The sequence below is a fragment of the Calliphora vicina genome, chromosome 1 (genome assembly GCF_958450345.1).
Source record: "Calliphora vicina chromosome 1, idCalVici1.1, whole genome shotgun sequence".
In the NCBI taxonomy this organism is placed as follows: domain Eukaryota; kingdom Metazoa; phylum Arthropoda; class Insecta; order Diptera; family Calliphoridae; genus Calliphora; species Calliphora vicina.
The window spans coordinates 79,424,272-79,437,740 of NC_088780.1; the positions used below are offsets into that span (position 1 = coordinate 79,424,272).

Genomic DNA, 13,469 nt, shown 5'->3' on the forward strand with positions numbered 1-13,469 from the left:
CACATTATAAAAAGCTCTCTCTCAAGGCGAATTTATATACCAGGTGGTGTTGATAGCACAGCTGATTAATGATGTTTGGATGTTTGAGCTGTCAATTATCCTATGATTGTTGCGGCAAATGCTACAACAAACGTAAAAGTAACAAAAACAACAGGCAAACTTTGACAGCTTAAACCACATAAACAAAAACAAATTGCAAGTGGTTTTTGTAAATGTTGTACTTGTTGTAGAATCGACACCACCTGATATATAAATTAGCATTGCTGAAGATTACATTGTGTTTTGGTTTATTTGGTTATATCTCAGCCCAGGCCCAACTTACTATGGTCTTATATACGTCGATGCAAAGGTCTTTGAAATATCTATCATTAGATATACGTATTGTCTATATTAATGACTTAGTAATCCAGATATAGGTCAAAAATAGGTAAAAAATCGAGGTTGTCCTTATATCTCAGCCATTTGTGGACCGATTTTCTCGATTTTAAATAGCAACCGAGCCGGAAGAATTCCGGAGATATTGATATATGAATCATGTACATATGTATGTTATTTGGGGGCTTCGGAAAGTTGATTTCAACACACAGACGGACATGGCTATATCGATTCCGCTATCTATAACGATCAAGAATATATATACACGCAGAGAAAAAAATATTATTGGGCATGGTTACTGTAACCATTTATATAGTGTTACAAGTTTTTTAACTATATTATAGTCACAGTAACCATTTACATGATTGTGGTAACCATAATATGGTTAACTTACGATGCACATGATTGTCTCAACCATATATATGGTTACAGTAAACATATATATGTATGTTTGTGGCAACCATATTTATGATGAATAATTTTATCATAATATGTTGTTGTCAGATTATGATAAGCCTTAAGCCGAGAGCACCATAATATGATAACTCCTTCATCATATAAATGGTTGTCACAAACATATATATGTTTACTGTAACCATATATATGGTTGAGACAATCATGTGAATCGTAAGTTAACCATATTATGGTTACCACAATCATGTAAATGGTTACTGTGACTATAATATAGTGAAAAAACTTGTAACAATATTGAAATGGTTACAGTAACAGTGGATCTTTAAGGTACAATTTTATTCTAGAATCCACATTATGTACAATGTTCCAATAAACTTGAAACTAGAGACATGTTATCCTGAATGAAAATTAATTTAAATTTTTAAATTTTGGTAATTGTGTTTTGATAATTGTTTAAATAGTATTAAAACCGAATACTAAACAAAATCACTGAATAAAGATTTTGTATAACATTAATGCAAAAGTGAGACAATGGGACTAATGTAAAAACATCCATATATTCTTACAACAAGAGTAGAATGAAGTCTGGTTCTTTTTTATAGAAGTCTATATATAAAGTCAAAGACAGTTTTAAATTTCTTAAATTCTACCAAAATATATTAATAATTTTCTAAAAATTAAGCAACCTATCAAAGTGTGATATATTAAACGAAGTTCGAGAACAGAAGTCATTATGGAACTGGCGAAAAGTAACCCAAATGTCAACATAATGCTTTATTGCTGATACAGGTCATCCTTTTGGCCTAATAATTTGTTCTTAGGTATAAATTAAAGCTAAAAACAATTTAACATCTGTGGACTTTTAAATAAGCCCTTTTCTGCTACATTTTAATTTTCGTAACTTATTGATAATCAAAGATAGAAGTGTAAAAGAAGAATAAAAACTTCCGAAATATATATCTACATTTTTTATGCATTATATTAAATTTTAAAGAGATTTGGTTAACATTTAAAAAAAAAATTCAACTGAAAATATCTAAAAAATAAAATTTTTTTAAAATTCCCTGATTCCTCCCCACGTTATTCTGTCCTCAATTCAATCTTAAAATCCCCGATTTGGAGACAAATATCCTCACTGCTCAGTGGGACAGAATCAAAACATTTTGGAAAAAATCTGCCATTTGTAACTGGCTGATTTCACGTAAGAGTACCAGAGGAGCATTGGAGTTTATTGTTTGAAGACGGACCCCAAAGACCCCTTAGAACCGGTGCTGTGGGGTCGCATAGTAGGGCACCTGAGACATGAATAATTTTTAAACGGTTGCGATTTTTTGAAGTTTGTCTAAAATCAATGTCGTGCTCTGGTAAAATTTGGTTTGTCCGAAAAGTTAGAATAAGATAGGCTAGATAAGATTGTATGGACGAAAAAAACTTTCTAGGTACAGGCCGTCCCCCCCCTCTAGAATTGTTCTATGTATTGTAGAAACACGTTGTGTAAAATATTAGGATCATAGGATAACGTTAACTGGTGGCGCAACGACGCTGAAGTTTTGAGGTGCATTTACAAGGGGAAAATATGCAATTTTTTCAGTTTTTGTATTTTTGCCATTTTTGTAAATTTTGTCATTAAATAATGACTTTTACAATTTAATTTAAAAGAATCGAAATCTGTACGTAATTGTAGTTATAATAAGATATAAAAGACAAAAATTGGTGAAAAAATGTTAAAGTTATTAAAAAATCCCCAGGCCATTAACGTGTCTCAGGCCACTAGAACAAGAAATTTATGAACAAAATTAACATATTTTGAGAAATATTAAAATAAAAGCTTATTTTTACTTAAAATATATCCATATTTACTTGTATATGAGTTATTGTCCTCGTAGGATACCGTTAACCTATTCGCAGGTATGACCAAAAAAATTAAATTTTTTTAACGGCAGTTTCAAAACTCCAATTTCAAATTTTTAAAAATTTTGTTAAACAAATTTCAGAATTTTTTGATCATCACATGGGGATTTATTGACAACATAATAGGGAATAAAAATGTGAAAAAAGTATGTCAATACCTCCTATAGTTTTTCCATACCTGCTATATAAATTTTGCGATTTTCGAGAAAAACTAATTTTTTGGCCATATTTTGGGGAATGACCAGAATTTCATTACTGTAATGATTTTTGAGTAAAAACTATTCAGAATAATATAGTCCAGGTAATTTTAAATATAGTCCGAAAGTTTTACTAAAATCGGAAAACTTTAACCCTTAAATCGTGAAGGTCAAAGGTCAATTTTTTCAATATTTGGAATATCTCATGGAAAGATAGCGAAATATTATATATTTTTGTGCCGATTTTGATGAAACTTAAGAAAAATATAAAATGAAGTCTAGTATTCACAATAACAGTACAAAAATGGAAATTAACCCTTAATAGCACCTGGACTATATTATTCTGAATAGATTTTACTTAAAAATCATTACAGTAAGGAAATTCTGGTCATTCCCCAAAATATGGCCAACAAATTAGTTTTTCTCGAAAATCGCAAAATTTATATCGCAGGTACGGAAAAACTATTGGAGGTATTGACATACTTTTTTCACGTTTTTATTCGCTATTATGTTGTTAATAAATCCCCATGTGATGATCAAAAAATTCTGAAATTTGTTTAACAAAATTTTTAAAAATTTTAAATTGGAGTTTTGAAACTGCCGTTAAAAAAATTTAATTTTTTTGGTCATACCTGCGAATAGGTTAACGGTATCCTACGAGGACAATAACTCATATACAAGTAAATATGGATATATTTTAAGTAAAAATAAGCTTTTATTTTAATATTTCTCAAAATATGTTAATTTTGTTCATAAATTTCTTGTTCTAGTGGCCTGAGACACGTTAATGGCCTGGCGATTTTTTAATAACTTTAACATTTTCTCACCAATTTTTGTCTTTTATATCTTATTATAACGACAATTACGTACACATTTCGATTCTTTTAAATTAAATTGTAAAAGTCATTATTTAATGGCAAAATTTTTACAAAAACTGAAAAAATTGCATATTTTCCCCTTGTAAATGCACTTCAAAACTTCAGCGTCGTTGCGCCACCAGTTAACGTTATCCTATCATCCTAATATTTTACACAATGTGTTTCTACAATACATAGAACAATTCTAGAGGGGGGGACGGTCAAAATTCGCAATTTTATTTTTTTGGAGCACTCTAATGCATCAGGATGTTTGGTATTTAACATATCGGAAGACTTTGTAATTCCAAAAAACAATTAATAAAAATTTAAACATTTTGTGGGGAAATAATCGAAGAATTCCCAAAAAATTTAAATTTTTGATCAATATTCAACTTTAAAGTGACCTATTTATGGACTCTTAAAATGTATGGATTTTAATTTTTTTCGTGTGAGCGAATCCCAACTTTGGGATTTTACACTAAATTCAAAATTTCTATGTTTCTATATTTCACATTTTGATCGGAATGGTTTCAAATCCGTAGATTTTCATGCGATCGATTTTGTTTTAAGTTCTTCAGATTCCGTGTAATTTATTAATTCCAAAAATATTTCGGCTCCACGTTAAACTAAAAGCTTCTAATTTATATTTGATAATCCACTATCAATCGAAATTAAGCCTTAACAGCAAAGTCATCCTGTATAAGAGCAGAGTCATCCTGTATAGGACAGATTTAAATACGGAATCCAATTCTTGGGAACAGCAAGCAATACCAGTATAGATCTCATACAGAGGACACAATCCAAAATTCTTTGCACCTTTGGTCAATTATAAATTTAGAAAAAAACTCGTGGAGCTTATTTGTCAAAATTACATCATCCGAACCCGCTCGCAAGGCTACTTGCAGTAACTTAAGACAAATTAAGGCAGCGTTGAGACAAATTTGCCAAATATGATTCTCCACTGAGAGAACAATAATTGTTTTACTTATTGTAAGGTCGAGACATTAAAGGCAGAAACAATATTATAATAAACCTATATAAAAAAAAACGGCCACTACCCCCTCTATCCCAATACCTTACTTTCATAAGACTAACACATACTGCATAAATATAATATTGGAGATAGTTAGTCTTAATATTTAACATTTTCTCTCTTGGAAAAAAAAACTTATTTTATAGCATTTTAAAACTCCATAACACTGTTAAATTATAAAGAAAATACAATTTAAATAAATGAAGAGACCGGTAATTCATGTATACAACGTTACTTACTTTATTTAATTCCTTAATAAATGTTGAAATTGCCTCATTCTCTGAAAATTTCTGTTCCTGAGTTAGACCGCTTGGCAAAAAGCTGTCAAGTAAATCATTTAAAAGCTTTGGAACTCCTTGTTTCACTCGATATGGTGGAGCCTTAGGTCCCATCCAGCGTATTTTGCTCTGCAAGAGTATTAAAAATAATGTTTATGTTGTAAATTTAATCGAGGTTGTTAATTTTTTCATATCGAAACAAATGTTGCGTGTACTGCACGGTGCACAGTGTGGCCAAAGTCCCCTTTGTGCGGCCAAAAGTCAAAAATGTAGAAAATTATCCACAAATTGGTATAACCCCCATATTATTTGATGTCACTGATTACGAATCCGTTATCAGAATTAGCAAATTCAAAACCCCGCAACTAAAAACTTGTTTTTTCGATTTTTGGCCGCACTGGGCACCGGTTAATTGTATCTGCATCAACATAAATTCCATAACCTTTTTTTATATCTTTTTTAATTCTACGCTACTTTATTTAGAATTTTAGGGACTTCTCTTACAATTTTAGACCTTAATATTTCATCAAACTTTCCTATCTTTCAAACCTTTTATAAGTTCCTAAGGATAGTTTACCCTACAGATATGTTATCTAATTCCGCAATTTATAATTGAAATATGTAACTACATATTCACATATTAATAATTGGTTAACATTACCCGATTGGCTCTTTATTAATTAAATTTAATTAATTCTCCACAAGTGAAGAAAAAGAGTATAAACAAGTAAGAGAGCTATATTCGGCTGTGCCGAATCTTATATACCCTTCACCAAATTATACTTTAAAATAAATTTTTTTAGGTAAACAAAATTTAATTTTTTTTTCAAAATTTGTTTTTTTTTCGAAATTGTTTTTTAATTTTTTTTTTAAATTTTTTTTAGGAAAAAAAATTGATGACAAAAAAATTTTTTGATGAAAAAAAAATTCGGGTCAAAAAATATTTTTTCCCGATTTTGACCCATTGTAAGTCCAACTTACTATAACCTTATCTACATCGTTGCAATGGACTTTGAAATATCTATCATTAGATATCCATATTGTCTATATTAATGACTTAGTAATCCATATATAGATCAAAAATCGAGGTTGACCCGGTTTTTTACTCATATCTCCGTTATTTATGGACGGATTTTGCTGATTTTAAATAGCAAACTTCTCGAAAGCATGTCTGACAGAATTATTGAAGATTTGGATCCCGAAGATATCTGGGGTCTTCAGAAAATTTATTTCAACTAACAGACAGACGGACATGGCTTAATCGACTCCGCTATCTATAAGGATCCAGGATATATATATTTTATAGGGTCGGAAATGAAAAATGTAGAAATTACAAACGGAATGACAAACTTCCCAGCAAAAACTTCGCTTACAAAGCTACAATGTCTTTTTTAATAACTTACTTTTTACAAAACAAAAAAACTGTTACTTTTTTTCAATTTGCCCATTTTTTTTATTGCATGTTTATTTTTAGAAAAACAGAAAAGAATATTGCATTACTGTGTGAAAACCATTATTTGATGCACAATAAAATAACTAAGCAGTGGTGTAGTGAGTAGAACAGCATACTAGCAAACGGATAGTTCTTGGTTCGACACTTGGCTGCGACTTATTTTTTTTTTATTTTTTGTTTGCAAATACAAAATTCTATAAATAACTCTACTAACAAAACAACTTATTTCCGGCCAAAATATAAAGGATTACTTTTGGGACATCGCGAACAAAAATAATGACTTCTTACAGTAGAAAAATAAATAGTCGAGTCGTATGATATGGACCGATGTTCACACAATCTTGTAGTATCATTTGTGAATAAAAACTACCAATCTCTGTAAAATTTTAATTCGATAATGATATTTTGCATGTATGTATTTATGAAAAATAATGTGTTTTTTGGAAGTGGTCCTTATATGGGAGCTATGTATCATACATGGGCACACTGCATTATATTTCTAATGCATTATGCATTGCAGTATTCAGTAAATTTTTACTGGTAATGAAATTTAGATTGCATTACCAGTAAAATTTTACTGATTACTGAAAAAAAATCAGTATTCAGTAAAATTTTACAGACTACTGAAAAAAAAATCAGTATTCAGTAAAATTTTACTGATTACTGAAAAAAATTCAGTATTCAGTAAATTTTTACTGAATACTGAAAAAAATCAGTATCATTAAATTGAAGTCTATTATGCATTACCGGTAAAATTTTATGAATTACATGTTAATATGTATTTGAGGATTTTCGACTCACTCTTACTAGGAAAGTAAATGAACAGACCTAAAACAAGTAAGAGTACTATATTCGGCCGTGCCGAATCTTAAATACCCTCCATCTAAATATGATGGTATAACAACTGAAATAATATAATAATTGTTAGTAAGACTAGTTTACGCAGAAGATATTTTATTTCAAATGTACAAAAAATGTTATCTAATTCAGCAATTTATAACTGAAATTCCTATTAGAATATTTCTCAATGTTATACACGGAATGACAAACTTATATATACCCTCATTCACCACTTATGGTGGTGGAGGGTATAAAAAGAATTAATAATATTCCCAATAAGCACCCAAAAAAGTTAAATTCAAGTATTTGACATTTTATTAGAATTCAACTTGAATTTCAGCCGCTTTTTCAAGTATTTTTAAAGTTCTAAAATGTTCAAACATATTTTTAAATTTTTCTTTTCTTGTCAAACAAATACATAATAAAAACGAATAAAATATGTAAAAACAGAACAACTAATAAGAAAATTTTCACAGTTATTAGCAAAATTAAAGTACATAAGCAAGTCCGTTAGCAAAACATAAGTAAGTAAAATCAAAATATGTTATTAAAAGAAAAATATCCATATGATATTGTTTAATTTTTCCGACTTCGCACAGAATTTTACATCATACATGAAACGCACCTATATTTGGCTTCCTAGAAGATATCGATAATGGTAAAAAATAAATAATGCTGCCTACAAAAATCTTACTTTTAAATGAAAATATATTCAGATTTCAGTATAAATGCCTTTAATGTAAATATAGTTTTGCAAAATAAAAATAATCTACATAAATCAAATTTGTTGTTAAAAAATGCATGAATTCTACTATTTTTCGACTTGTATTGAACTATAATTAAAGGGTTGAATTAAACTATATTTCAAAGCTTAAATTTGTATTTCATTGTAATTCAAGGCTGGAATTCAACTGTATTAACACTGTAATGTTCGACTTGAATTCAAGTATCCTTTTCACTGGAGAATGCTATTGAAATCAAGTGTAATACAACTGTATTTCAACCCTTGAAGTTTGAATGTATGACTGGAATTCAACTTGTTTTACACTTGAATTCCAGCAAAAATGCTTATTGGGTTTATTTTATTTATTGTTAAAAAATATTTTTGATGAAAAAAAAATTTTTTTGTTTTCAAATACATATAAGTCTTATTTTCCACCGTTAGCTTTTCTTAACACCAACATTTCAAAATTTGCGTCACTTAGTTTTTGTCTTCTAGAACGATTTACAATTCCAGCGAATGAAAATAATCGCTCTACAGGGGCGGACGAGGGCAACGGGGTATTATATATTAGAAACACATTTTTAATTGCAGTGTGAGTTTTGAAACAGTTTGTAGTCGTGTCTCGTTCGGCCAGATATAAAATTGTTTCATGTAGATAATTTCCCGAGTCATTAGAAACACACTGTACACTAACATCTATTTAAAAGAAGTAAATAAATTTCAAAATACATTAAAACAAATATTTAACTGAAAAATAATTACACAAACTTTACCATCGCTGTCTTCCCCAAAATCTAAAAATGAACTTTTCGGGTTTTTGTGGTAAAACACGAGTTTCAGCATCGGGTACTTTGCCATATTTTAAGACATAATTGTTGAACATTTTCTTAACATCATCTGCCGATTGTGCTGTTGCAGTTTCTAAGTTAAGTATTTTTTATATTTTTTTAAACTATTTTAAATTTAAAATTTTTTATATTCTCAACAAAAACTTCACTTATTATCCTACAATCAGTCATGACAATTTAGCACTTTTTGTAGCAAAAGTAGTAGTATGGGGATTTTCTTGAAGTTGCAACTTGAAAAAATAAAAAGTTTCGTTTAAATCAATTTACAAATTTTCTTCTCTTTTATAAAAATACAAACCACAAGTATAACTATTATTTTTTATGTCGAAAGAAAATAAAAAAAATACAAAACAAAGAGTGCGTTGTTTACATGCATACATTTTGAATCGAAATATGTATATTTTGTTAATTTGTCTATTTTATTTTTTAAACTGTTTTTCACACGAACAGAAAATAAAGTACATAGTATTTAAAAACGCACAATTAATAAATAAGGGGGTGGTGTTGTGAGTAGAACGGCGACCAGCAAACGTGAGGCCCTCGGTTCAAATCCAGTGGGCTACGGCTTTAGGTAAATATTTTTACTAATAACATATCTATTAAGAAGTGCAACATATTTTTCTACTACAATATAATTAATAAAATTTTACCGGTAATTGCATAATGGATTTCAATTTACTGTTACTGATTTTTTTCAGTATTCAGTAAAAATTTACTGAATACTGATTTTTATTTTTGTAATCAGTAAAAAATTACTGATTACTGATTTTTTTCCAGTATTCAGTAAAAATTTACTGAATACTGTTTTTTTTCAGTAATCAGTAAAACTTTACTGAATACTGAAAATTTTTCCAGTAATCAGTAAAAATCTATTTTTACTGAAATTTTACTGGTACTGCAAAGTGCCCATCTATGCTATGTATAACCAATTATGGGCCGATCTTTACAAAATTCAACACATCGATTCAAAAAAGAAATTGGTCTCGCTATTGCTCTTTGTACGAAACTTTGCCGTGCTGAATTTTGTATGGATAATGCAATTCTATGGGCATTTATATACCATAGCACCATATTTCGGGAAGAATCTTGTAAGGGGGCTAGGAGAAATTATGGACCGGTTCTTACCATTTTCAACAAAATTTGTCCTTTTGTCATATATGTAAATAGTGAGTGACAAATTTCATGGTATTCTCTGCAATAAATTTACTTAGAGTCACAGAAAACGTGTGAAAAATATAAAAATTTTTAGAGGTTGTCTTACATTTTGATCCATAAACCTGGTTCTACCAATTCGATTTTGCTGATTTTCAATACCAAACTGCTTAGAAAAATTATAAACATTTTCGTATACATCTCATTAATTTCGCTCATGTATTTTGAACGTGAAAGTGATTTACACAGACAGCCAGTTTTTTAAAGAATTTGGCAAAAATAATGTTCACCTGTTTAACAAAAACATGTCTTTTCGAATAATAAATTAGCAACAGATGTATGGAAATGAATTTATAAATATGTATTTTGACAGTGATACCAACATTGGTTTAACTTTAAAAACGAAGGTAGGTTTATCAGGTAAAGGCAGAGCTTGTTGAAATTCCTGACTAGCATTAATAAAAGGAATAATATTTTTACTTACTTCTAGAATGGGCGATGTTGTACTGGGTCCGCTTATGATCAGTAAAACGTGTGGTCGTTTACCATAACTTAAATCGTAATATATGTCGACTAGAGGAGTTGGACCTAACTCGTAAATTTTTGATATAAGCTGAGATACACTAGATGGTCCGAGTGCTCCAATCGGCAAGTAGCCTCCTAATTGCTCCAAAACTAATCGAATCGTTGATGAATTTGTATTTTGTCTTAAGCAGCTGCCAAATAAACGACCTAATTTTCGAAATGGTCCAGAAGTTGTATTGTGCTGCAATAGTTCTGCAATAATAATAAGAATAATTAATTTTATTTTTTGTTTATCAAATTTTTTTTAGTAATACAGGCAAATCCCGGTATAACGAATCTCTCTTTAAAGAAATCCGATTTAACGCACGGTCAAATTCGTAAATTCGACTACCTTATATAACGAACGTTTCAAAAATTGTATGCTCGATATAACGAATGGTGAGAAAAAACAAACAAAATCAAACAAACGACCAAATTTTTAATATATACAAACATTTCGAAAATTGTACGATCAAAATTGATTGGTAAACACTATTACTTTTAGACTTTATGTAAGTTATTCGTTAATTATTTTTCAAATTTTAACATTTTTAATCGATTTCGATCGATTATTCTCGCACCCATGTGGTCTTAAATTTTATACCAGGTTAGCAAATTTTAAAAGGCTGATATGCAGGGCAACCAAAAATATGCAATATCATATTTTTTGCTGTGCGTCGTATAAACATATGAGTTAGTATTTATCCGTTTCAGACAATTTTAAGAATTTTGGCATCGATTTGTTAGCGCATATTTTTGCATATTTTGCCCTTTACTGCATATTTTAGCATATTTTGCGTTTTATAGCATATTTTTGCATATTTAACTCATAATTGCACATTTTTGTTGGATATTTTCTTTTATTTTTCATTATTTTATTTTCCTTATATAATTTTATTGTTTGTATTGTAATTTTTCATTTCTATATTTTACTATTTTGTTAAGGTCCAATGATAATTGGCCTAAGTTACTTATATAAAAAATAGAGTACCCATAATCGCTTATATTCACAGAGTTTTCGTTGATTTAAGGGAGCTTAGTTTACATATATTTCAATTAAATTAAAAATATACACACAAATATTAAAATTTAACAAATAGTAAAAATACGTAAAAAATTAAAAGAAAACTCCAAAATTGCATATTGTTATGGGCAATTTCTTAAAAAATTGTTGGATACATTTAAAAGAAGGAATTTTAGTCAGCTTGAGATTGAGATAGTTTGGGCATTAATAGTTTACCTCTAATGTAAAATTAAACAAGTATTCAACAGACGTTCAGAATATTAAGATCTATCGAAAATCTCGCGTTCAAAACCCGTTGATATATTTACACAACTTGTAAAAAAATGTATTAAGAAATTGTTAATAAAGAATATACGTGGATATCGATAAACGATACAATGGATGGGAAAGGAAGAAACATAGGAAATGTCACGGTATTTTAAGTCGCAGTGATAAAACTTGAACAAAAAGTTTTTTTAATTGCCGCAGTCTTAAATAGAACTAATCATTCCACTATTGTAAGGCTCTTTTATAATTCTGTTTAAATTTTAGAAGCCGAATTCAGATGTTAATCTAGATCAGTAATGCGCAGCCCATACCACAATTGTGGAAAATAAAATCACACGTATTCTTCTGCTCTTACATTTTAGTAGTCGTTGTCCACTCAACGAGACAACTAGGAATACGCATGAGCACTGGTGTATGACTTTTTCTTTATTTTTTCAGTTTTTGTATTTGTGTGTTTGTAGGTGCACTGAATAAAATAATGAATTGAATGTGTTGGTGAGAGTAAGTGTGTTGGTGAGAGGATTTATTTTTGCGAACCTCTGATCTAGATACATGATGAATGCTCCAAAATCCTTTGCAATTTTTTACCAAAAAATTACACGCTATTCACAGAGTTTTTGAAACATTATTCAAATGATAAAAAAGCTTTTAAAGCTTCATATAGAATAGAAACATTTGGAGAAACTTATTGGGTACATCCTCAGTAGGGATCCTATAAACATTGGGACACATGGATTGAGAATGTAAAATATTATGCCACTAATTACTAAAAAAAGTTTGAAGTATTAAGCAGTTTAAAAGATGAGACAAATCAATTGATTATGATTGTCTAAGAAACTCGGAAATCTAAAACAAAGATTTAGTTAAAAAAATTTAAAACTTAAGTATACACATAGTAATTTATTGCTAAATATAATAAAATGAATTGAATCTAACTATTTTCATGTAGTGCCAAATTCCCTAAAATCGATATTTAATCCTATAATAACCAATTTTAATTTATGAGCTCAATATTTTATTTACTTCATATATATTTTTTTAATGAAATTTTTAAATCAAACAATAACCAACTATTAAGTGCATATTTTTTATATTTTAAGAGCATATTTTGCATTTTTAAGTGCATATTATATGCGCATAAAACACTTTTTTTAGAGCATATTTTTGGTTGCCCTGCTGATATGTATAAATGTAAATAATATTAATTTATGCTGTGCATTTTTAAGTTTTTAAAAAATATTATTTTATGCTGTGAATTTTTAAGTTTTTAAAAATAATTTTTTTCATTGAATTGTTTTTGTTTTTTATGTGTATGCATAAATATACGTATATATGTATTTTTTAAAGTGCTTTTTATTTGGCTTCCCAGTAAGTATTTTCAATTGATTTGTTTGTAATATATTGTTACGAAATTGTACTTGAATTCAAATATAACGATTTTAATGGCTGATTTAAAAGTAGCATAATGCTTTCATTTGACAGTGCTGTAAAACTGTAACATATCTGTGGGCATTATTAAATAAAAGCTTTCA

General features: G+C 28.9%; 1 protein-coding gene across 1 annotated transcript in view; it reads right to left on the reverse strand.

Moving 5' to 3' along the window:
- Positions 1 to 13,469, reverse strand: part of Nepl16 (Neprilysin-like 16) — a 273,327-nt gene that overhangs the window by 119,238 nt on the left and 140,620 nt on the right. The window contains exons 3-4 of the mRNA XM_065514988.1: positions 10,567 to 10,859; positions 5,027 to 5,194 (exon numbers count right to left, since the gene is read on the reverse strand). Of these exons, the coding sequence (XP_065371060.1) occupies positions 5,027 to 5,194; positions 10,567 to 10,859 (461 nt within the window). The remainder of the gene's footprint in view (positions 1 to 5,026; positions 5,195 to 10,566; positions 10,860 to 13,469) is intronic.